Raw genomic sequence first — 25,009 nt, forward strand, 5'->3', positions numbered from 1 at the left:
CAACAGGACGAGGCGAAACGGCCTATTGGAAAGAAGCTCTAATCTTTTTTGTGTGCAGCTTCTTTTTCTCTACATCTCAACAAAAATAGTCATCCGCGAAGTAAAAGCACGTTTCCTGAGGATTTGTGATGTTTGATCTACTGGGATGCTTTAGTTATTATGGAAAAAAAAGATTAGTAGAAAGTAGAGCAATGAGAACCATGGTTCTGAATATTTTGCAAGCAAAACTGGACAGGATGCAACTGCTTCAGAGTTTCCATTGCCACACCACACACACGCCGTGGCCTCAAGCTTGTCCTTTCCGGTGTCAACCAGGTGGCTTAATAATGGAGCGACAGTCGAGTTTAACTAGTGCTTGATCACACACTTTTAGCGCTTGATCACAAACCACCAAAAGGAGCCAACCAACTGCAAAACGGCAAATCACAAGTTCCAACACACCAAAGCCGTATCAACAAACGTCCAAAAAGAAACCATTATTGTTAGTTCCTCCTCAATTCACCTCCCCGATGAACAAAACAAACCACTACTCCATCAGTCGGGACCTCATCCATCAGATCGGCGGGCATGCAATGCCGGGGATGCAATCCATGGTCAGATTCACCACAAGATTAGAGCAATCTCGGGAGCTTCCGGTTCCTGCAATGGCAAGAACAACCTGATGAACTGGATCGGATGACCCCAGATCCACCAGCAAACATGGCATTCGGATTGCAGAGCACCATGCCATCCATCAGTAAAGCAACATGACAATAGCAGAGAGCAAGAACAATTACGGCAATGGCGCAATGCACGGATGCAACATTTGGAACTCCAAATACCATTTATATTACGATTACATTGCTACTACATGCCCTGACAGATTTACATAAGACCACCCGTCATCATCATCGCCACCGCCCCAGCCGGCTGCCGGCGGGAGACCTCGACGGCCGACCCAAAATGGGCATTCTTCCCCCATCATCCGCCGGACGCCGCAGGCAAGCACGACTTTTTCTTGGGCCACGGCCATGAGCGCCATCACGGACGCCGCACCGGCCGGGACAGGTAGACCCGGCATTGGATAAGCGTCCGGCCGACCCTGAACCCCGGCAGCACGGTGAACCCGACCACGCGGTCGTCTGCGGCCACGGCGGCGTCGTCGGCGCGCCCGTCGCTGACGCTCTCCATGTACACCTCCGAGAACCGCGCCCCCGTGCGCACCTGGAAGATGGAGGCGCCGTCCTCCTCGGCGCCGCCGTCGAACGCGAAGAAGAGGCAGTGCAGCAGCCACACGCGGCGGGCCATCTCGGCGAACTCCGCGAACCACGAGCTCTCCGGGAACCCCGGCCCGGCGCTGACGATGCCGCGCTGCTCGAGGCGGCCGAAGAAGGCCGTCTCCATCCGCGCGTGCACCAGCGACAGGTACTTTGCGCGCAGGAACTTGCCGAACCCTCCCCACCGCGGGTTCCTGACATCCAGGAAGGCGCTCGCCGGCTCCGCCTTCAGCTCCGTGAACTCCTCGAAGAACCGCCGCCGGTCGTAGAACTCCCGCTCATCCAGGAAGCTGAAGTTGAAGTCGCGGCGGTGGAAATTGGCGAACATCTTCATGGCGACGTAGGATTCGAAGACGAACTTGGTGTCGCCGGCGCGGCGCAGCGGGACGCCCGGGTGGACGGCGACCGCCGCCGCCGCGAGATCCCACCCGGCGGACTGCATCGAGTTGAGCATCGACTTGGAGAAGGAGCGGATCGACTTGACGGTGTGGCGGAGCGCGGTGAGGAAGTGCGTCGGGTTGAGGCCGGAGAGGTGGAGGTCGTCGAGCGACGCGAGGGTCCGGCCTGGGTGGAGCCGCGCCTCCAGGGCGCGCTCGGCGCGGAGCTCGGCGGTGAGGGAGCTCCTGATGCGCTCGGCCTCGGCGTCCTTGGCGCGGAGCTCCGACTCCAGCTTCCGCGCCGTGATCTGATACGTCTTGAGGAGGTGGCGCTGCTCCTCGGCGTGGGCGGCAAGGGTGGTGTGGCCCGCCGCCGCCGCACCCCGGGCCGCGGCGGCCGGGTCCCTGAGGTACCTGCGCTTGGTGTCGGACAGCCTGGTGAGCTCGGCGACGACGGCCGCGTCCGCGGACTGGATCGCCTCCGCGTCGTAGGGGAACTGCGCGAGCTGCAGCTGCGCGTACGCCGCCTTCACCGCCGAGACCCCCGCGAAGAGGGTCGCGAGGAGGGAATCCGCGGCGGCCTCCGGCGTCACCTCGCCCGGCGCCGGCCGCCCCACTCCCCCTCCCCCTCCCGCAGCCGCGGACGCCTTCTTCTCGGCCGCGTTGCGGAAGAAGGCGTCGAAGGAGTAGGCCGCGGCGAGGTTCCCCGACAGCTTGAGCTTGCTGAGGGACGGCACCACAGGCGGCTCCGTCCGCTCCTCCTCGTAGTCGCCGGCCCCGACCACGGACGCCGGCGCCTCGGGGACGCCCTGCGCCGCCGCGTCGGCGCGCTTCCGGCGGAGAAGCTTGGTGAAGGTGCGCGCCAGGTTGGCCGCCTTCTGCTGGTGGTGGTGGTGGTGCGGAGCCGCCACTTGCGCCTCCATTGGAGCCGGGTTGCGCTCTCACCGCCGGCTCCCCTCCTTCTCCAGCCTCCTCTCCCTCTTGTGGCGTCCGTCCGGGTCTGGGGCTCTGTGGGTGGGGGAAAACGCGGGGTGGGATTAATTTTTCCAGGAATATTTGGGGGTTACTGTAAAGTAAAAGGGCCTGCAGCAGCAGCAGGGCAGGGCTGCGCCTGCGCCTACGCCTACGAGTACTGTGTGTGCGCGTGCCTGCGTGGTTCGCCTACCGATGGATGCAGACGGTGGTGAGTTTAATTTGTGGAAACCTGGAGGGGCAAGCGAGCAAAGTTTCTGAAGCACGGCACCACGCGAGAATGGGACGGTTTTCTAGAGAATTCTTGTAGATACATCATAGGATTTTTATTGCCATCTTATGGTTATACCATTAATGAGACCATAGCTATTTGCGATTTTATTGGCATTAAAACCTCATCAATTACTTATTATTTTTTATCTATGAAACCATATACATCTATTCAAAAACTTGCAATGCAGTTAACTACACATAGCTTGAGCTTTCAGCACAAATCAGCACTACAACAATACAGAGATATTTCCTTATCTACATGTAAAACCTATACATAGCGTATGCATGTGTCGTGACGGGCAAATGATTGTTGGATAACTACGGTAACTGGTACCATATCATCAATAGCATAACGTCTCATCTCACCTTGTCTAGTAGAGTTTGAAGTTGCCCTTGTATCGCCCAACAGAAACCTTGTCTCGCCCAATAGAAATTGAAGTTGGCATGGTGGCTACTACCGACAAACGTAACGTATGAGCTAGAGAGAAGCAGGAGGGGCAATTTGACGGTTACAAACAACTATCGTGTCTTTGTCCGTGCCTGGTAGCATCAAGAGAAGCATGGCAGCGCTTGTTTATGTCATCCGTATCGCAACAGCTTTCCTTGTTCAATAAGGTTTGCACTCGACACGGGGGAGATGCTACCGACAAAGCCAATGCATGAGCTACCGACAACGGCTTTCCTCGCCCAATAAAATTTGTACTTGGCACGGGAGGTTTCAAGCGGGAGGATCGACAATTCTTTAAAACTGACACAAGGATTGATCGTTAAATTTTAAAAAAAAGATTATTCCATATAACACTTAAGATCGACTATTGTACCGTGTTACTATTGTACCGTGTTACTATCAGGGTGGGTGGAACTCTATCTAACGTGTACCCTCAACTTATTACAGCAACCTGATTTTAATTCTAAACACCAGAAACATTTTAATCTTTTTTTGGATAGAAAACATTTTAAATCTATAAGGAAAAGGGGCTGCATGTGCATCCATAGGAAGGAACGGATGAAAACGGCTGCGAGCGAGTTAAAAGGCATTCAAGACGGATAAAATCCGGTAAGCTCCAACTTTGACGCCCCAGGGGTGGTTTGCATCCAGCCACAAGCGCTGCTGATACATACCAAAAACAAAAGAGATGGCGTTATCCCTGTGCGTGCAGCGCAATAAATCCGCTGCGCCCGCGTACCACTCCATTGACCCTGCCTGCTTCCCCTCTCACCCAACCCACCGTGCGCGCGGCCCCGATCGGGAGAAATTCCATCGGCCATCACCGTTTCACCGCACACTTTCTCCCCCGACTCGACCCTCGTGGCCTCGTCCCTGTCCCTGTCAGTGACTCGGCGGTGACACGGCCAGGAGCCGGCCGGAACAGGCAGGCCACATCGACGCAGGTCAGGCCGGCCTCGCCGGAAACCGCAGGGAGTGAAGTTGGTGGCGAGCTTTCGCCCGTGCGTGCAGTGCTCGCCAGGGCATGGACACGATGCGCTGCGCGACACCGGCAACCAAACCAAACCCAGATGAGGCATGGTACGACTGCTCCACATGCAGAAAAACGAGGGCGAGAGAACGACGGCGCGCGCGCGGCTCGCGGCTTGACGGTCTTCAGCGCTCACACACACACACATGGGGGCAATGCCAGGGGGCCTGATAATAAAGGAGGGAGCTTTCCGTTGATAGCAACAGTTTGCTTTGGAGTTTTGCCACTGAACATATCATCAACATCCGTGAGACGAGGAGGTTGCTGGTATGGTTAGGTCTGCTCCAGCCAGGGATTAGGATTTCGTTTTTCGAATTCTTCCGGTCCACATTGAAAAGACCGATTTTTGCAAAATTTTAGCCAAAATTTGAACTAAAAATTTTGGGCAAATCGTAATTTCGGTCACCACCGAAAAAACCGAAAATTTGAACACCGGCTCCAGCCAAAAACTATAAAAATAATGAAAATCTTTGTTGTACTACTATACCGAGTTGGTAGAGTTTCGTGTTTGACCCATTTTTGGTGATTATTTAAATACTAACATAAATTGCTATCAGAAACAAAATAGGCAGGTGAGATTGTGCGAAATCAATCAATGGGGGTCGAGATCAAGCAACCCTAGAGGACCCCGAGAGTCCATGTCCCTCGACTGTCCACGGGGTCCTTTGCATTGCACCTAGTTTATTCGCTTCAATGTTGTTCCCTCAACTTGTTGGCAAACTAAACTACGTGCACGTATCTGACAATGTCCTGTTCTAGCGTCTTAACCCCTAGTTTATTTATAACCCCGGAATCCGAGGATAAGCTCGTACGCGGCCATAGATAATCTCTCCCGGACGAGCCAACCTATCTATCTGTTGTAACTGCCACTATGTCCACACCTCTATCGTTCTCTACGGACAGACAGTATCAAAAATTAGACCAACGCCGTGTCAAAAAAAAAACGCCTGGGGGAGGAAGTTGGCATGTGCGCGTCAAATGGCACGTTGTGATGGCTACGCCCAACGCCACGAAAAAGGGAGGGGATTTAACAGCGCACTGCGGGGTTCGGTCGCGCTGTAGCACTAATCGCTTGCTTTATGTTTGTAATGATTTCCACCACTCACACTTAGTGGTGGTACAAACTCACTAGTAAGACTGACACCCTCTTTTGTCGATCGATTGTGCGTGCGTAGTAGGTGAAAGATGTCACGTGCCTGGGCCGATATCTCGGCCAAGAGAGAATTTAGGACGGCCGCGTGGCTTTGGAAACATGGGACTGCTGGTGAAACTCTCAGAAAAGGGAAAACGCCTGACAGAGACGGTCTCTCTCACGGTCATGGCACGAACGCACATTCCCCCTCGAAGAAAAGGGAAAATGGAAACACACGCCTAATTGCTTGCAACTTGCAAGGGCGAGAACGTGCTACTGTAGGGGGCTTCGGTGAAAGTTGTGCAGTGCAGATGGAGATAAAGAAATCCCGAATGGTACAAAAAGGATACCCCTAGACTACGGGCTAATAGCACTGTTATTCCCCAGAAGACCGGCAGCGGTCACGTGCGAGCTTTCTTCTCCTCCATCCGAAGCACCACCGCACAACACAAGAAGTGACCGTGGTAACTTTTACTTTACCCAAGGTGAATCGGTAAATAAAGAATGTAAAACTGGAACAGGCCAGGTTAATCCCGGCCAATCAGTAGTGTTGCCTGCTTAAGCTTAGCAGTCGTAATAATTAAGTACAGTACCCTGCATGCTGTAGATCACGGCTGCGCTGCGCACGAGCCGCGGAAGTACGCCAGTACTGGAAGGGAAGACGACAGATACTGTTGCGGGTGTACAGGTATCTGGAGACTGGAGCACCCTCCCTGATGCCCTGGGGCTACTACTTGCTCTTGGTGACATGGCAGCGTGATGCGGCGGCACATGGAGGGGAATGATGCGCGTCGGGCTGGCGACACGATCGGGTTTAAACCAACGCCAGTGATCAGCGGCCGGGGTCGCCACGGATTCGATCCTGACCAACCAGAACGCGGGGATCGCATGCTAACACTGCAAAGCAGTGGCAAAACCTGAAGAAGGCTTTTTTACTAGTGGTGCTACAAGTCCTTTGACAGCGGTCGAAGAGCATGCATGGTCAATACGTACTGTATGGTGGTAATGTCTCTGTGGGGTTGGGGAGTGGGGACCACGGAGACAAAGGTCCACAAGTGGAGAAGCGGTGCGTGCACTGCAGGCATTCTGCAGGGCTCGCGTCAATTAAAGACTTGATTAGCGGCAGTAACAATCGTGCCCTCCCCTGCAAATGCTCTGCCCTGCGAATGGCCCCGGAGCGCGCGCATCACAACTGGCGCCCACTAGCGGCAGCAAGTCGTGTAGACCAGAGAAGAGAAGAGAACGCTACCGACACCCTCCCGATAGGGTCTGTACAGTCTACCGCGCGCGTAAAAACCAAACTCGGACCACGTACGCGTGCACTGTAGCGGCAGTGCAGGTTAATCTCCTGACGGGCTTTGTGTGGCTGGAGCGTGGGCCCCACGAACTATGTCTCCGCGACGTAGCTCTTGCATAGCTGAAAAAAGAAAAACGCCCCGCGAGCGAAGTCCATGTTTGTTTTCGCAGCGAAACTACACTCCGGCTCCTCTCTCTCTCTCTCTGGTCGACACTCGACAGCGACGTTTCGTTTCCTTGCCCCGTGCCAACGATTCCCCCGCAATTCTTCGGCCCCTCGCGCGTGTGATGCGGATCCTTCTCAGAGAAATCCAGCCGTGGTGACCTCGCGCTCCACAAGCTCTAGTAGTACATTTTGAAAAAACAGAGGAAATGTGGCCAAAGGAAGCCCGAAATCGTACTCTCCCGGGCGCCCTTCTTTTTTCATTCGTCCCCAGGACCCGAACAAGACACGTGCTGCTACGCTGTAGTAACTCGGTTACCGTCAGCAACGGAATTTATTTACGAAGCCCAAAGAGCGAGAGGGTGTACCGTGTACGTGGTGTGGATTCAGCAAACGCAAAGATTCAGAAATTAAGCACCGAGCGAAAGAAAGATCATCCGGCGAAACGTAATGACGAGCGATGGGAAGCGAAGCGGATCAAAGTACTCACCAGCAGATCAGCTGATCAATCGGAGAAGAAACAGCAACTTGATCCAGCTCGTCTCCTCCTGTCTCCTCGAAGCTGAAGCTGATTCGGCTCCCAAGCAAGCGAAAAGCAAACCCTTCCTTCCTTCGCTCGCGGCTCCAGCAGCGTCGAACCTGGGGAACGCGCGAATGGTCGGTCGGCACTCGGCAGGCGCCCCTCCTCCTCCTCCTCTTGAGGTGATCGGCACCGCCCGCCACCCGTCCCGGCCCCTCCCCGACGCCGACCTGCCGCCGTCCCACCCGGGCCAGCAGGAGGACGAAGCCGAGGCGAAGCAACACGCCGACCCGTCCGCGATGGGATTGGCCGCCGATCAAACGTTTTCTAAGGAGTTGAGTATTTTTCCATCCGTGCCCCACTATTTATTCCGGTCCAGGCCCAGCCCCCAGGCCCGGGAGGTTCATTTCAGATTCATCGAAATTGCGTGCCCACGTCCACGTGTGCTAGCTAGCTACCGAAAATGCCCTCCCCACCACGCGTTCCAGACCCAGCCCTATCCGATACGACCACGTGGCGGATCGACGTCGCTCTCCCCGTCAGATTTTGGGCCCCGCAGCGATTGCTGATTTCGTCCCGGTATTTATTAAACGAAAGAAGGGTCCCGCTGATGGGATCGTGGACGATAATGATATTTTTTAATGTGCTTAGTTTCATTGCACAGTTAACTAGACTGAAAATTAAGTAACACCAGAGGAGGATCATGGGATGAAACTCCTCTCTCATCCGATGAAACTTCCTCTATTAATTACCTCGCCAAGTCAGCAATACGAACATGACATTGAATTTAGGGGGTGTTACGCCCCACTAAAGTTTAGCACCTGTCACATTGGATGTTGGATGCTAATTAGGAGTATTAAACATATGCTAATTACAAAACTAATTGCACAGATGGAGTCTAATTGCACAGATGATTTGACAATGTGGTGCTACAGTAACTATTGCTAATGATGGATTAATTAGGCTTAATAGATTCGTCTCGTGAATTAAGGGTTTTGTAATTAATTTTATAATTAGCTCATGTCTACTCCTACTATTAGCATCCGAACATTCAATGTGACACTGCTAAAGTTTAGCACCTAGTATCCAAACACCCACTCCCTATCGATACTGGCCCAATACATCCTAACTTTTTTTGTGCGTGTGCGTGGAAAGCTTTGCAATTAATAAATTGCAATTGAGCGTCTCACCTCACCAGTCGCTTCGAAGATGGGCGGTACTGAACTACTGGCCGGCTGCATGCTGGCCCCACTGGACCAAATAATCTGCGTGGTGTGTGCAGACATGCGGAAAAATAATCCTCCACGTCCACATGTGCTGAGTGTATTGAATGCGGGGGAAAAGTAATGATACGTACGTATTTGCGTCCGATGCAAGGGTTCAGAGGAAATACCACAAGTAGTAGTAGGATGCACGGATTAGTGGCCCTATTGGACCAAACTTTTGTCGAGCAGTACGCGCCCTCCATTCCCCTTCGTGCTCCTGATATTCTTTCCTGCTCTTTTTTATTTTTTCCACCCATCTTTTTTTTCCTGTTTAGACCAGTGTTGTGTAAACATGCACTTTCTGCTCTTTTCGACTATTATTATCAAAACATGTCATTTTGGTTTTTTCCATGTGCACCGACGTCAAGTAAAAAAAAAAAGCAGTCCTCCCACCGCGGGGTAGATCGGGCAACCCGGTCTGGCTTCTGCTCCACGGCCTAACCAGGCAGATCTGTCGGGTAGTGGCGCCGCGCGAAGGTAAAGGGGTAAAAGCCACGCGGTATCGGCCGGTGTGGCAGGTGGTGAATCACTGAACCTGTGAATCTGGGGGCGTTTAGTTAGCGGGGTTAAACTTTAGTCCTATCACATCAGGATTAAACATAAGCTAATTATAAAACTAATTGCAGAACCCCTAGGCTAAATGACGAGACGAATCTATTGAACCTAATTAATCCATCATCAGCGAATGGTTACTGTAGCACCACATTGTCAAATCATGGACTAATTAGGCTTAATAGATTCGTCTCGCGATTTAGTCTAGAGGTTGTGTAATTAGTTTTATAATTAGTTTAGATTTAATACTCCTAATTAGTGTCCAAATATTCGATGCGACGGGGGCTAAAATTCTCCTCCCAAACACCCCTAGAGTCACCGCTGCAAAATTTACCGTTCACCAATCACCATCCACCTGCACGGCTGCACCCACCGGAAGTACGACCGAGACTGACCCACCGGCGTCAGCGGTCCACCCTGTCAGACCCGATAAGATTAGCGTGCTAGTTACCGATACCCGATAAGTATAGCAGTGGTGAATCTTTTTTCTTCTTCGTAGCAGTACTAATCGACGAGTTTGGATTTGAACCGACACGCCGCGACTGACTCAGGGTTCATCTCATTCCATCTGTTTCCTTCTTGTTAATTCTCTCCGTATATTCCTGCATTACTCCATTGCTTATTTTATCCCATTACTTATTTTCTTACTTATTTTGTCGGCCAACGCAACAGCGACGTCCTTCTCAGCGCGGCCGCGTGTGCTGGTTTCCACGGAAAGATTTTAATCGATTTCTCCACGATTCTCGGCCGTGTCTCACCTAACTTTTGTTGGGATTCGCCGGCCGGCCGCTTGCAGGAGACACGGCTAAGCTACTGAAGAGACGGTGAACAGCGCCGGCGACGGCGATGCGCGTGAAGACAGACGGGGGCGGGCGCCGTATCCTCTCCGGTGGCTTTTTGCGTCGCCGCGTTGCTTTCCTGCGTTGTCACGTCGCGCCCGGCATTCCCGGAATCCATCCATCGACATCGAATCCGGCCCAGCACGTCTACACTTGTCCAGCTAGATCTTTTTCCTGTACACTGTACAGTATTCTTCTTGGATACTCCCTCCGGTCGGATATATTTGACGTTTCGACCAGATGCGCTAGTTCCATTTACAAAGGCTGTTTTGGTCTGAACGTCAAATATATGTGACCGGAGGTAGTACCCATCCACAAATCAGAACATGTTTTTCTTTTTCCCTTTTGGTTTGAGCCTGGTCTTTCCCTAGCTTCTTAGCAATTGCAAGTTGCAATGCTTATCATTGATTGGTCTGAGCACTGAGATGTCTCCCTCCTCTTGCTTGCATTGGCATGCACGGTTTCGTGTTTACGACACACGCTTGTTGCACGGCTTTGGCAGCAGCGAGAGGCTTTATAGTTTCCTCTTTAGTTTCGTTCATGCGCGCGACATCCCCACGCGTGCAGTGCAGGCTGCAGGGTGCTTCTTCGCTGCTTTATTTGCAGGGTGACGAGAGCTCAGAGAGCTCGGCCATCATCGGTCATGTGCATGGCTCTGCACTACTGTGACGAGTGTCCGTCCAGTAGTTGCCAGTTTGGACACACACCACCTTTGGGCTTTGGATACGAATACGATGCAGGAGCACGAGCAGATGCAGGCAGCACTGTACTTGCATGCCCCCATGTCTCTTTCCACACGAACAACGCAAACATTATTGTCGCAGGCGCCTTCAAAAGAATCGAAAGGCATCGCATGCACATCAATGGATCATCAGCGCACCATTGACGCGGGAGCTTGCATGCATATCCACATTCTACTGCCAGGCGATCGATCGGCTAATAATATGATGTGTGTTGTCAGAATGTGTGAAATCTCGCAGCAGCTACAAACATCAAGCTATTAGTTATTCTAGCTAAATTGTAGATCATTTTGGATTTTCTAAGCTCATAGATATTATTATACACCTAGATAAAAGTAAAAATAATCTACATTAATCTACATTAACGGAGGGAGTATATCTTTAGGTCGTCTCTAGCTAGACTCTATAGACTCTAGCTTCTGTAATTTTCTTTTTGTTAGGAGGATATATAGGTCCGTAGAATACAGGTTACAGACTTACAGGACATATTCCCATTCACCTACCTACCAAGCTTTGGCTTTGTAGCCAATCAAGCCTAAAGCCGTGGCGAGACGGAGATAACGAAAAGGAAGACAGACCCCACCCCTCCAGCATGATGAGATGACAGGGCAGGACCCAGGTGAACCAAGGCTAGTGCATCTGAGAATATGATCTCAAAGCTAGCCACCGTGGGACCAGAGAGGCCAGTGTGTGCATGCAAATGCAATGCATGGTACTTTGCCCTTTAGATGACCGTCGCGTGGGCCCTCGATAGCTCACACTGCCTTCGAGCTATCATGCCCGGCTATCTTTTAAGTGCTATAAGGATGTTCGGATCCATAGATTAATTTTTAGTTTGGTTTATATTGGATGTTTGGATACCAATTAGAAGAACTAAATGTAAACTAATTATAAAACTAATTGCATAAATGAGAAGCTAATCATGGACTAATTAGGTTTAATAGATTTGTCTCGCGAATTAGTCCTCATTTATGCAATTAGTTTTATCATTAGACTATATTTAATACTTCTAATTAGTGTGCAAACATTCGATATGATAGGGACTAAAGTTTAGTCTGGTTATCCAGACACTTCCCCTAGAACATGTAGTACGCCGAAAGAAGAGTACGACTAGCCGGGAATAAAACTGATCGATCGGGAATCCAGTCATCATTCCCTGCATGGCTTTTTCAGTTTTCCATGTGATCGAGCTACTAGCCTACCAATGCATATATAGGTTCACTCACTCATTTCGCTCCCCATTCATCACGACCTCTCGCTCACCCGCGGTGGCTACGCTTCGCTTGGCTTTCCGTGCAAGTTTCCCGGCCGGCTGCGGAGCTCATGCATGATCGTTCTGGTTTTGGAATGCGAGAAACAAGATCATAATTTCCCAAAAGAAACGAAGATCATGTAGTGATGATCGAGCCGTGGTTGTAGTAGATTAAGCAACGTCGTAGTAGTACGAGAACAAAAGAGATGGCGCGCCTAACGTGTCATGGTGATGATGAGCTCTAATTGCGATCCAAGGACTCGTACAAGTTTGGGCTAGCTGGTAATGAGTGTCAAGCTAGGAGATCATAACAGGGCACGTATGTACGTACGTGGCTCATGATTCATCATACGAACACGCATGTATTCAGCTCAGTAGTCAATCGTGTCGGATGCACTACTAGCAACTAAACAGCTGGTTGCTCTTTCCCTCTCTTCGATTTCCTTGAGGAGAAAAACGGCATTATTAGGACCTTAAAAGATCGTGGAGCAAAGTCAGCATCAAGATTTAAAGACGAGTCATGATCCACATATATATGGTGCACTTTTAATTAACCAATACGGATTAAAGGCGAGAGCGAACTCGACTTGTGCAAACCTACAACTACAAGCCACAAACTACATAATAAACTGACAGAATGCTTGAGAAATTAGAATTATGGTGGAGCTTACAATGAAACCTATGCATCATTAGTAAACGGCCAAAAAAAAATCATTTTTATGAACCATGATCATCATGCGTGGCCCCATTAGTTTAGTAAGCAGCAGGGGTTTGCGCCGCCAGCTGCAGATTATCAGTCGGTCGGGTTGGTGGATGACATCATGATCCATCGATGACGGCCGCCCCGCGCGCTAATTTGCTGGTGTACGTATTAGCCAGGCAGGATTATTGATTGGCCTATATCCTTTGACTGCACGGTACGTGATCTGATGCTGAAGTGAAGTGCTTAATTTTAACATATTTGGCTATTTCGGTTGTGGCTTCTCCAGTGGAGTAGCTTTTTTTTTCTCGCCATCCACGCTGGCGTCAAGCTACAACGTCTCGGCGCCAGCCATCCTGACGCCAAGATCGATGCACAGCTGCTGACACGGGTGCCGATGTGGCGGGGGCTTGGCGCCATCCATCATGGCGCCAAGCTTGGCGCCGTAGATCTTGGCACCGAGCTATCTACCCCGTACCCTTCGCGTTTCGAACTAAACAAGTATAATTATTCTGAGGAGTGTGCAACAAACTAAGCTGTGGTTCAACTGGTTAGGAAGCTTGGCGCCAATATCTACGGCGTCAAGCTTGGCGCCAAGATCCACGGCGCTACGGCTTGGCGCCATGATGGATGGCGCCAAGCGCCCCCGCCACGTCGGCATCCATGTCAGCAGCTGTGTATGGACCTTGGCGCCAGGGTGGCTGGCGCCGAGACGTGTAAGCTTGGCGCCAGCGTGGATGGCGCCAAGCTAAGGGTCTATTTTTGGAATTGGTTCCGTCAGAGGCGTATTTGTGAGAATCTTTCACAAAAAGGACTAAAAAACAAAAAAATCAGCCGGCTTGTCTGGTTGAAAAAAGTTTGGTAAAACGACTTCTCCAAACGGATAGAAAGGTGAAATGTCCATAATACCCCTGTTCCCCCCCTTTTTTTTCTCTCTTTTCTTCTTTTATTTTCTTTTTTCCCTTTTCCCTTCCTATTTTTTTTCTCTCTCCTTTATTTCCCATTTTTCTTATCCATTTTTTCCCTTTTCCTTGTCCGCCGCTACCCAGCCCCAGCCTCCCGTCGCCCCCGCCGTCACCCCCCGCCTCGCCCGTCGTTGGCCAGCCCTAGCCTCCCGCCGCCCTGCCCCATCCTCCCGGTGGCTCTGTTGGCTGCCCGACTTCCGCGCCTGTTGGCCATCGCGACCGCCTCTAGTCCTCGCACCCGTCGGTCGGCGCCGGCTATCTTCATCCTCGACCCCTACTGCAGGCCACCTCCGCCGGTCTCTAGTCGTGGTCGGCTGCTTGGCGCTGCTTGCTGCGGCCTCCGCCTGCCCGCGGGCCCTCCACCGAGGGCAACGATGGGAAATGAGGAGGAGCCGCGGGGAGCCGGTTTTTTAGGCTCCTCCTCCCTCTTTTGGCTCCTCTCGGCGCAAAATGTGGGGCTCCGATAATGAAGCTGTTTCACGTCCTCCCGTTTAGCAGGGTTTCAGAAGAAATTGGTGGAGGAGCTGCTCAAGAAGTCCTGCAAAAGGGAACCTCAACATGTCACGCCACGCAGCAACCACCACCAACCGATCGATCACCATCATGATTAAGTCGTTGCGAAATGAATTATGATGTACAATATGATATGATACAATGCATGCAAAGGGAAGGAGTTTGCAGTTTTGTCACATTTGGTGTCGTCCTTATTGGCTAGCTGCTTGTCATGAAGGCAGAGGTTGGACTGGATAGTGATTGGTTTGGCCCTTTTGCTGGACGTAGTTGCGTCATCTATGATATATCCTTCGCTTATATTTTTCTTGTTCGGTAAAGGAGTTGATGACGGGTCTGCTGACACCGGGAAATCATTTCAAAAGATTCAGACCATTCAGGTTTAGCCTGAATATACACTAGGTCGCTAGCAATGTATTTTTTTTAGGAATCAACGGCCGGCTGAACATTTTCATTCCAGAAGGAGTTTTACAAGATCAGGCACCCGCTCCCGAGTGATCAGGGTACAACCAGAAGGGGAAAGGGAGCCACAAGGGATTACATCGCAGCGCATATACAACCATAAGGATACAAACAATACTGACAGCAAGAGCAAAGAAAGAGAAGATTACATGTTGTCGCCGCACAACAGAGCAGGTGCAAAATAAATAATCTGTTCGGTTGGACTTATAAGCCAGCTGAAAAGCTGAAACGGCTGATTTGTTGTGAGAGAAAAATACTGTTCGGTGGCTGATAAGCTGAAGCGAACAGAGAAAAATCGTCGGCGGACACAACTACAATGTAAACCTGCACAAGAAGACGAAAGGACAAAATGTTGGATCTTGAAAAGTGGCTCGGGAGCATGGAATTTTATCCGGAGGGGAGGACGGGACGAAAGGAGGCGGCAACAACGACGACGGGCGGGGGAAGCCGGGGACGGAGCGCCCCCCGAGTGTACAGAGCTATCACCTCCTGAGTCGCCCCTCGGGAGGGCTCAGGAAAATCGATTTTCGTGTCCAAATGATGCCCCTTATTCCACAGCATTCATCACTAGCAATGTATGATCATATCCTACTAGATCTGCTACAAGAACGGAACAACCTGAACAGCTTAGTACTGAATTACGGTAGTCTGTATTGTTCATTTGGTCTATTGGAGATCGAAGCCACTTGGGCACACGCTGCACCGTCGTGGCGTCGTCGGGAGGAGGAAGAAGAAGCATTCCACTCGCATCTCGCGATTCGATCAGGCGTGGGGGCCCGGATGCCAGGGAATGCGAGCGGCGGCCTCCGCGCTTGTTGTCTACTTTTACGGCGCGCGCGCGCGTGGGGGCCCACGGTCTGACCCTCGTTGAGCCCGTGCTCCATTCCAATATCGTGTGGGCCTGAGCCGTGCGTGGGGCCCCAGTCAGGTCCGGTAGCATTTTATACTTTTACAGGTGGTCGTTGGAGACGGTAGTTATTTTTTTTAGATCCGGGGGCCGGGTAGAGTCCCGCCTGTCAGTGACGCGTCAAACACGGATGGTAAATAAGCTAAAAGTAAATATCAGTATATATTTTTGAAAACAAAGTATAGTAGTCGAACTTGTAGTAGCTACTGTCTACGTGAATAGCTCATTTGGTGATGGCATTTGAAACGACTTTAGTCACCTTGATAATGTGTCAGTAATTCCTGTTAAGGGCCTGCATTCTTTAAACTAAGGGCCTGTTTGCCTCTGATGGATTAAAGTTTAGCACCTGTTACATCGGATGTTTGATACTAATTAGGAGTATTAAACATAGGCTAATTACAAAACTAATTGCACAGATGTAGTCTAATTCGCGAGACGAATCTATTAAGCCTAATTAGTCCATGATTTGACAATGTGGTGCTACATTAACCATTTGTTAATGATGGATTAATTAGCCTTAATAGATTCGTCTCGCGAATTAGCCTAGAAGTTCTGCTATTAGTTTTATAATTAACTCATGTTTAGTCCTTCTAATTAGCATCCGAACATCCGATGTGACACAGTTAAAGTTTAGCACATGGTATCCATACCACCCTACCCTGAGCAAGTGCGGTGAGTAGCAAGCCCTACTACCTCCGTGTGTCTTGTCAGTCGTCAGCTCTCACGTCCCAACTCCTCCAAATTGATTTGAATGAAGATCTCCTTTGGTTCCCGCACCTAAAGTTTAGTCCCTATCACATCAAATGTTTAGATACTAATTAGGAGTATTAAATATAGACTATTTACAAAATTCACTGCACGGATGGAGGCTAATTCGCGAGATGAATCTATTAAGCCTAATTAGTTCATGATTTGACAATGTGCTGCTACAGTAACCATTTGCTAATGATGGATTAATTAGGCTTAATAGATTCGTCTCGTGAATTAGCCCCATCTATGTAATTAGTTTTATAATTAATTCATATTTAGTCCTCCTAATTAGCCTCCGAAGATTTGAGGTTACACGAATTAATCTTTAGTTTAACAACCAAACTCCGCAGATCGTTTTTTTTGGACGGCACGGCGGGACGGTGGCGCGGGCCCACGAGCTGCCTTAAAAGGTAAAAGGATTCACGTTTTGATGGCACGAGGCCGCGGCGATCCGATGGATGCTTCTGTTCTGCAGGTCCCCCGGCATGGTTCTCAAGTTTCTTTCAGCTGTGCGGTGCTTCATTAGAGCTCGGATCATCAGAACTTTGATGTTACCAGCACTGCACACGCATCCGATAGGCCGATGGAGCGTTGATCGATGTGTGTGGTCACGGTCATCAGTTGGACGCGTGCATGCATGGGGTCTAGATAAAGCACGTCGTCGCGTGATGGCGCGAACGAAGCCGCTGCGTCGCCGTCGCGTGGCGCCACCACGAGCTTTAGATCGCGAGTAAGCTCTAAAGCGAGCCTGCTTATCGATGCGAACGCTATGACCATGGCTGAAAGGCGTCGACGCGCGCACGGGCGGGCGCGGCCGAAAGCTGGGAGTTCGAGAGCCTTTGGCTTGTCCAACACGGTCATCAATTCATCATAGTGTGTATCCCGATCGCTTTCCGTGTGTTTCACTCCTCTGCTACCTCTCTCTTTGGCAGCCGCCTCCTTTACTTCTCAATCTCTCCTCTTTACACAGCAATCAATCGGATACTACAGCAAGCGCCAAAAGTTCAGAGTTGGTTGTGGTCAGTTGGACTGGATATACTTGGATACGCTTTGCGGTCAGAGGCTTACTTGGCACGCGTCATGGGGAAAGCCCAAGAAATCGATCAGCGATCATCATGGAGCATAGGGGAGGAGCGGCAGGTGTTGCACGGAACAGTGAGTGCTCCTGTCAGAGTTCGCCCACACCCTGATTCTGACCAGACGGTGAGCCCAGGCAAGCACACGAGCACGGAGCACCTGCCATACTTTCCCCCAGAGGCCCATATCGCCGACCCATCACACATGCCTCTTCCTGTTCCGGTGGTTGTTCCGACGAACCACAGAGATACCCCAAAAGTGCTTCTTCCTCCCACTTCCAGACAACACAAGTACACAACACCGTGCAAAGTGCAAACGTGAGTCGCGTCGGTACAATTATATGTACATCTACAGAAAGACAATCTCTGAGCTCCCAAACGTCCTCTCGGCTTGATTCAATCAACACTACTCTTGCTACAACAAAATGATACGAAACTAACGGGCGCCTGCTCCCAGCGTGCACATGACGAGATTCAGGTAGAGGAGCCACTTCAGTCGCCTGGCCGGGGGGCCAGTTTAGCAGCGGCTGAATGCCAGTGTGCAGCGGAAACACGACAATCTGCTGAGCAAGCCCATCTGACAAGTGTGTGCAGCCCTGCAGTCTTTATACCTTCTTGAAGAATGACATGATGCTCCCTTGCTTGGTGCCAGTGCCAGCCTTCGCAGGTTTCTTGTTGCCTGCTGCTTTGCTTGGAGCTTTGCTCTTGTCAGCGTTTGCTGCTGGCTGTGGCTTGCTTGGAGGAGCCGCCCTGACAGAAGATTGGAGGTTAATGAGAAACAGCAGTAGGTATTGACTTAGCGAAGCAGTGAAACCAGAAACGAATGCATAGGCACAAGCTATCTCATAGTATGATGGTGATCATCAACACAAAACGAGCATCAGGTCAGGGAGGTGCTGCTCTTGAACTGCATCTCTACTGGTATGTCTGTTTTTTTTTAGATTAAGAACTGATATGTCTGTATGTACCAATATTAAGGAATTTCAAGAAGCCAATAGATCTAAGCAACAACAGATTGGCAGATGCTTCTGCCTCACAGGTTAATCCTCCAGGCAGATTTGTATAAAAAAAAAGCAGCCAGTTCCAAAAGTTGAAGGACCAAAGGGGCGACCAGAGGGGGTGAATGGGAGCCTATAAAAATTCTCAACGAGAACTAGGCCTATGTTCCAAATGCAACCCCAAAGCACACATCGCGTTTTATCGTCAAGATGACGCAAGTCAACTCGTGACAAGCTCACCCTAGGAACGACAAAAACGCTCAATTCACAGCGGAAACAAATCATGAATCGACTCCATCAAATTTGAGCAAAAGAGATTAAGCAAGGACACTATTGACCACTAGCAAATCTCACTTTGACTAATCATACAACGATTTAATAAGGATACTTATCTAACAAGCAAGGATTAGCAAGAGAAAGTATCGATTAAATTGCTAAACAACCTAACAGTAAATAACTAGCAGTTGCATGGAATTAACGGAACAAGAAAAAGCTTACAGTGCTATCTGGTAGAAGAAATTGGGCCTGCTGCTCCTTGTCTCCCTTGACCGGCCTGCTAGCTGCGCGCTGGGCCAGGTTTGCTGTGTTGTCACCTGCTGGGCTGCCAGCCTGGCCCGCGAAGCGCTGCTGGTCTGAGCCTGCTGTGCACCTGGTGGCCGGCCTGCTAGGCCTGGCTCTGCTCCTGCTAGGCTGCTGCTTGACGGCCCACCTAGCCTGGACGGCCTGCTGCGCTGTGCTGGCCAGTGCCTCACGTGCGGTGCGAGTGCTCGTGCTCCCGACGTTCTGCACAAGAAGAACAGAAGGAAAAACCACAAGAACACCAACAACTAGCTTCAAACTTCAAACGAAAAATCCGTCCTCAGTATTTCACGAATCGAGATGAAACTTAAGCCATAGATGCGCAACCCCAAGGGCTAATAGATCCACGAAAAAGATCTCAAAACGCTCAAGTGTTCATCGCGAATTTAGAGAAAAACCGAAACCACACAATTTAGGAAAAACTCAAAATCAAGCCGGATTCGTGAGGGATTTGAGGGGGATCATATCAAAGATGCTCTCCAAGGTCCTAGCAACAATTCCCTTCAACCAATCTCACAAGATTCGGGCTCAAACATGATGAACGAAAATTCTCAAAAATAGCTCCGAAAATAGGGAAAAAGAAAAACGCTTGGAAACAAAGATTTAGCACGATTTAAGACAACAAACAAAGCTAAATCACGAGAACATCTTCTATACAAGATGAGGACTAGCCTCCTCCCTTCATCCACCCACTAAAGATGAGAAAGAAAAGAGTAATCACTCTCTAATCTCCCTCTCTCCTCTCACTTTAAGCACATGAATAGCCTCTAAGCCAAAAGATAATGAGTTGCTAAGCTAAGAGGTACTGAAATAACCAGCCCCCCATCCCTCTACAGCTACAACTAGGATAACTACCCACGCAGGGGCATTTTGGTCCAAGTTTTTATCCGCGCATCGGACGGACACGCCGCCTTCATGACTTTGCTTCGCCTTGACGCAAGCTTCGCGATGACGCCACGTGCCCTCCATCTCGAAGCTCCGGCCGCACCGGGCTCGCCCCCGGTTTTGAGGCCCAAACCGGGAAATCTGCCTACGCGGTGGTTTTGAGGCCCAAACCACCCAAACCGTCCATCTTCGCTTGGCCGCTACGCGACCTCCTCGATGTCGACGCGTGTCCGGCCTCCGCCAAGCCTCCCGCTTAACTTGACCGACGTCGTCTCCATCTTATCATGTTCTCCCGCCGTTCCGTGCACCATGTGGACCGCCCGTGACTCCGCCCGAACTCCTCGGGTCCATCGGTCCAAACCTACTCACGTTCATCCTTCACCGCCCTTGGTCCATCGGTATGAACCTTTCGCTTGACCTTCACCGCACGCCGTCAACCGCCACGTCGCATCCTACACCTGCACATCACAAGCCAAGAGCAACATCAAACCAACACAACGTTATCAATCACTTATCATCCAAGGGTGACCATCATTGGTCCTCAAAAGTAAAGCGGAAAATGGATAGGAAGTCAAGTATCTGAGGAAGACTGAATGATTCAGTAATCCACTGACGGGTACTAAGCAGTTTTTCTAGGATTAAGGTAACCTATTGCTTCAGGCAATCAGGCATAAAATTAAGTAACCACAAAGCTTGATAGTTTTTTACTATTACGTTATGCAAGAACTGCTGGTTGCCATCTAACATGCGGACAAGTCATTTGCTCAAGTTTCAAATTTCTCATGCAATAATAAAGACAGATTAATAAAGTTGGAAATATGCCAGCAGAGGTCTGGCCAAATGAAGGCACATTGGTTCACAAATTAACTGCCTTGCATCATCTGTTTTAGGTCAATTTCTCTCTAATTAGACTAAAAATGCTGTAGTCATTTTACAAAAGGAACTATGACAGGATAGACAGATCACTTTTACAGATTTTTGTCTGCTAATTTGGGAGACTGAACAGCAATAAGTAAAAATTCACAATTTACCTTTGTTTCAACATTTGCAAGCCTTGCATCCATAGCACCGACTTTCTTGGTGAGTCCCTTCTGCTTTTCAGTCACCTTTTTATCACCGCTCTTTGCTTCAAGGTGAACATGGAAAATTCCTGTGCTTAGACCAAGAACATAGCACCCAAAGATGCCATAGAGTGCAAAGGCCAGATTGTGATGGAAGTGGGTCCCAGCTTTGAGCTTGCTAACGTCCCTTTTCCAGCAAGCAAAACTTAAGATACTGTATAGTCATGCCCTATCCAAAGCAAAACTTATTACATAATGTATATAATGTATATAAAAGTGTACGGTTAAATAAGATATAATATTTATAGTTACGTGAAAAAATGGATCATGGACTACCTTAGTCCGAGGTGACTTCAAGAGCTGCGAAAGCTCCTTAGCCGATTTCACGGACCTTTATCAGTCAGTCTAATACAGTCAACAACGAGCATACAGTGAACTTAAATACAATTGTAGCAAAACATGAGCAAAATAGCCTAATACAGTTGCAGAATTACGTGAACATAATAGAGAGAGTAGACTAAACAAGTAAACTGTGGGTAATCGTTGCAATAAACTTACATACAGTTGCAGCAAAACATGAGCATACAGTTACAGTAAAACATGAGCATACTAGAGTAGACCTAAATCAGTAAATATTCAGCAATTATTGTGCTAAAATATGAAACACAATTGTAGTGAAACATCAACATAATAAAGCAGCCATGGAGTCCGCCAATGAAATTATCGAATTAGTCTACCGTGGCAAATGATTCTTGTTACAGGGACAAATGGAACATTATGGATCAATTCTCTATCAAGATAAACAAACAATTTAACTTTCAAGTTCTGTTTCTTACAAGTGTTAGTCTCCCGGTTGGGCTATATAGTTTTTAAGTACTTAGTACATAAGTTGTGATCTATCGAAGGTTGGCTCTGCCACCTGGATCACAACGGTCTGGACTTCATCGTAGGTTGGCTCTGCCACCCAGAAGTCAGCTTCATCTGTTGGTAGGCTCTGCCACCCGGAAGTGAGAAGGTGGCTCTGCCGTTGAAAGGACCCGTCGCACTAATTAACTAGAAATTAAAAGAGCTGACCGACTCTAGAGTGAGTTGGTGTCCTAGGTGTAGGTCCTCAAATTAGTGGGTATTAGGGACACCTCAATTTCCAACAATTAGTATCAGGGCTTGGTGGTTCGGGACCGTCTGGAGGAGGCTCTCTAGTATGCATAGGGTGCTTGCTGTGTTCGGTGCAATACCAAGGGGCTAAGAGGAGACTCTACCGGTGCACAGTTTGAGACTATGAAGCTCATTGGTCCAGGACCAAGAAAGCTAACTTGACACCAGGCGTTAGTTACCATGGCAGATTTTACTAGTTGTAACACTCAAAATTCCATCACAAAAACAATGTAAGCAACATGCGATGGTCTAGATTTTTTTTCTAAGGACTTAAATAAATTTCTTTAAATAAATCTCAACCTTTAACAATTTAAACAACATTTGAAGTAATTTTAGAATCGACAAGTGGTTGTTAGTGCCTTTCGTTTGCTTTAGTTTTATTTGTGTTGTGTTTGCAATGTTTAAAAAAAAAGAAAACCCCCTCAACCTCTCTCTAGCCCAACCCAACCAGCCCTTTTCTTTTCTTTCTCCTTTTCCCTGCCTAGACCAACAGCAGGACGGCCTCCTCGTGCCCGCACTTTCGCCGGCCCGGCCCATCTCTCCTCTCCCTCTCTCTTCCTCACATCGGTGGGCCCCACCTATTAGGGTCTCCTTCCACCTCCGGCCGGCACCGCCCGCTCGGACTGTCCCGCGCCGCCTACGTGCCCAAGTGCTGCTCCGCCTCCCGCGCCGCTTGCCCTCCCCGCGCCCCCTTAGCTGCCACGCCTGCTCACCTCCTGCACGCACGCGGCCGTCCCTCCGGTTCCTCTCCCACTGTAACGGCCTCTCCACTACCGGTTCCCATTAATGGCCGGCCGCCACCCTTCCCCTCCCACTGGCGCCACCTGCGCTCCCTCCACACCCCTATAAAGCACCCCCACCTCCACCCGTTGCCCCTCCCCCTCTTCTTTCGCCACCAATGCCTACCAGAGCTACCGCCCGCAACAAGCGCCGCCGCCGCCGTTCATCTTCTGCCGCTGGACCAAGACCGGCCGTTCCTGCCCACCACCACCGCCAGTGAGCACTCCCTCGATCTCCCCTCGCCCTCCTCCACCGCCTGCGCCAGTTGTCCGGCACTCCGCCGTGCCGGAGCGCCGACGAGCTTCGCCGCCAGAGCCGGCCAGAGTCCATGGCATGAGGAAGAAGAAGAAGCCTGCTTCTTTTTTACTTTAGCCCCTGCACTTTTTGCTTTTTGCGCTGCAGTCCATCACAGTTCAAAAATCTTTACATCTAAGTCCTATTTCTTTCGCTTAGGCCCCTGAGCTTCTGTCTAATAGAACCCACCATCCAGCTTGGCTCGTTTGCATGTTAAACCTTCGATTTATTTGCGTAATTATGTTTTAGCCCTTAGTTTCTTGCAGTTTTGCCCTTGGAAGTTTCTAATCCTCGCCAGCAAGTCCCTAGAGCTTAGTTAAGCCATATCTTTTTCGTTTTAACTTCGTTTTCAGCGATTCTTGCGTTCACGCGATCGTCTCTGTATGTACAGTTCTAGGAGTTTGTTTTAAGTCTTTTAATATGTTTGGTGTATGGTTTCTTATTTATTGTTTGTTTTGCTTGTGTGCTTGTGTAGAGGACATGCCGTTCGAGGAAGGCCATGAGCAGCAGTTGGAGGAAGAGTTTCCGCAGTTTATCGAGGAAGGCAAGTGGTTTCCTCCTTCATATTATTTTTTCATCCCAATAACAGCATATTAATTCATTTTATTATTTTTTGTATTGCATAATTTTACGGGATACCTATTAAGGACCTACCTAGTCTTTTTCCCAACCCTTGAACACCGGATTTAAATCTTGTTGGGTAGAAATGGTTAGCTGCTTAATTTGGGATGGTGATATCATAATTTTAAGAATATTAATCATGACTTTATTTGTTGTTCTACCTGGATAATTACAAGATTATTTATTTTAATTGGAACATGGAGAACCAACCAAGAAAACAGTACAACCACAATATCATATGGCTCTGATTTTAGCTAATTAATTAGACATGTGGTTGACTAGTGGCCTTACCGAAAGGGTAAGGAGGGGGAAGGTGTTGGGGTATAGCCCAATCCTCTTGGAGTAGTAGCCTTGGCTAAGGTGCTGACTCATTAGGGAGGGTTATGGTTCGCACCGCTACTGAAACTCTAGCGGGCTACTAGTTATCAATGTGTCTTTGTAAAGGCTTCGTAGTGGACGCCTAGCCACACACCAAAGAAAGTGTTTAAGGACTTTGCAAACCCGGGTGACATGTGGAACACGAGTTGTGGGTAAAATGTACAACCTCTGCAGAGTGTAAACTGGTATATTAGCCGTGCTCACAGTTATGAGTGGCTTGGACCCTCACTGATAATTGAACTTAAAGATGAAAATAAATCGTGGTTCCTTTGTTGTTGGGATATGTTGATTCTTTATGCTTAATTGAGTTGGTATAAACTTACATCTAGTAAATAGGTGCTAACTAATAAAATGTGACCAACTAAAAATGCTAACCGCTGAAAGCCTATCAACCTCTCCTTGTTAGCCTTGCATATTTTTGCCCCCACTTGCTGAGTAGCAACCATAAGTGTACTCACCCTTGCCCAATGCTGCTCAGAAGCTTTTGATGACGTGGAGTACGTTGACGACTTCGAGGAGTTCTAGATATACGTTCACCAGTCAAGTGCCTATGGGAGAAACTGTCGTTGCTTAATCGTGTTAAGTTAACGGTGAAACGATTAAAGACCTTCGTGTCTATTTATCAGAGTGTAATAAAGTTATGTACTATTTTATTTACGTTTTGAACACTGTCTTTAATGTATTCACTTATGAAGTCAACATATGTGTGAGGATGGATCCATGTCTGCCTTTTATGGCCATCTTCTGGCTGTGCTCCTGAGATGTGCATTTTG

At 49.4% G+C, this 25,009-nt stretch overlaps 1 protein-coding gene and 1 long non-coding RNA gene across 2 annotated transcripts; both read right to left on the reverse strand.

Annotated features, from left to right (window-relative positions):
- Window positions 1–772: 772 nt before the first annotated feature.
- On the reverse strand, window positions 773–7,809 carry LOC117858262 (protein GRAVITROPIC IN THE LIGHT 1). Its single transcript, XM_034741301.2, has 2 exons — window positions 7,438–7,809; window positions 773–2,641 (listed from the first exon to the last, which is right to left on the reverse strand). Exon 2 carries the CDS (start codon window positions 2,554–2,556, stop codon window positions 1,021–1,023), a length of 1,536 nt encoding a protein of 511 aa, XP_034597192.1. The 5' UTR covers window positions 2,557–2,641; window positions 7,438–7,809; the 3' UTR covers window positions 773–1,020.
- Window positions 7,810–17,745: 9,936 nt separating this feature from the next.
- On the reverse strand, window positions 17,746–19,856 carry LOC117858326 (uncharacterized). The gene is made up of 2 exons (XR_004640949.2): window positions 18,982–19,856; window positions 17,746–18,235 (listed from the first exon to the last, which is right to left on the reverse strand). It is a non-coding gene; the product is annotated as an uncharacterized lncRNA (long non-coding RNA).
- Window positions 19,857–25,009: the final 5,153 nt, after the last annotated feature.

The sequence above is a fragment of the Setaria viridis genome, chromosome 5 (assembly GCF_005286985.2).
Source record: "Setaria viridis chromosome 5, Setaria_viridis_v4.0, whole genome shotgun sequence".
Taxonomy (NCBI): Eukaryota; Viridiplantae; Streptophyta; class Magnoliopsida; order Poales; family Poaceae; genus Setaria; species Setaria viridis.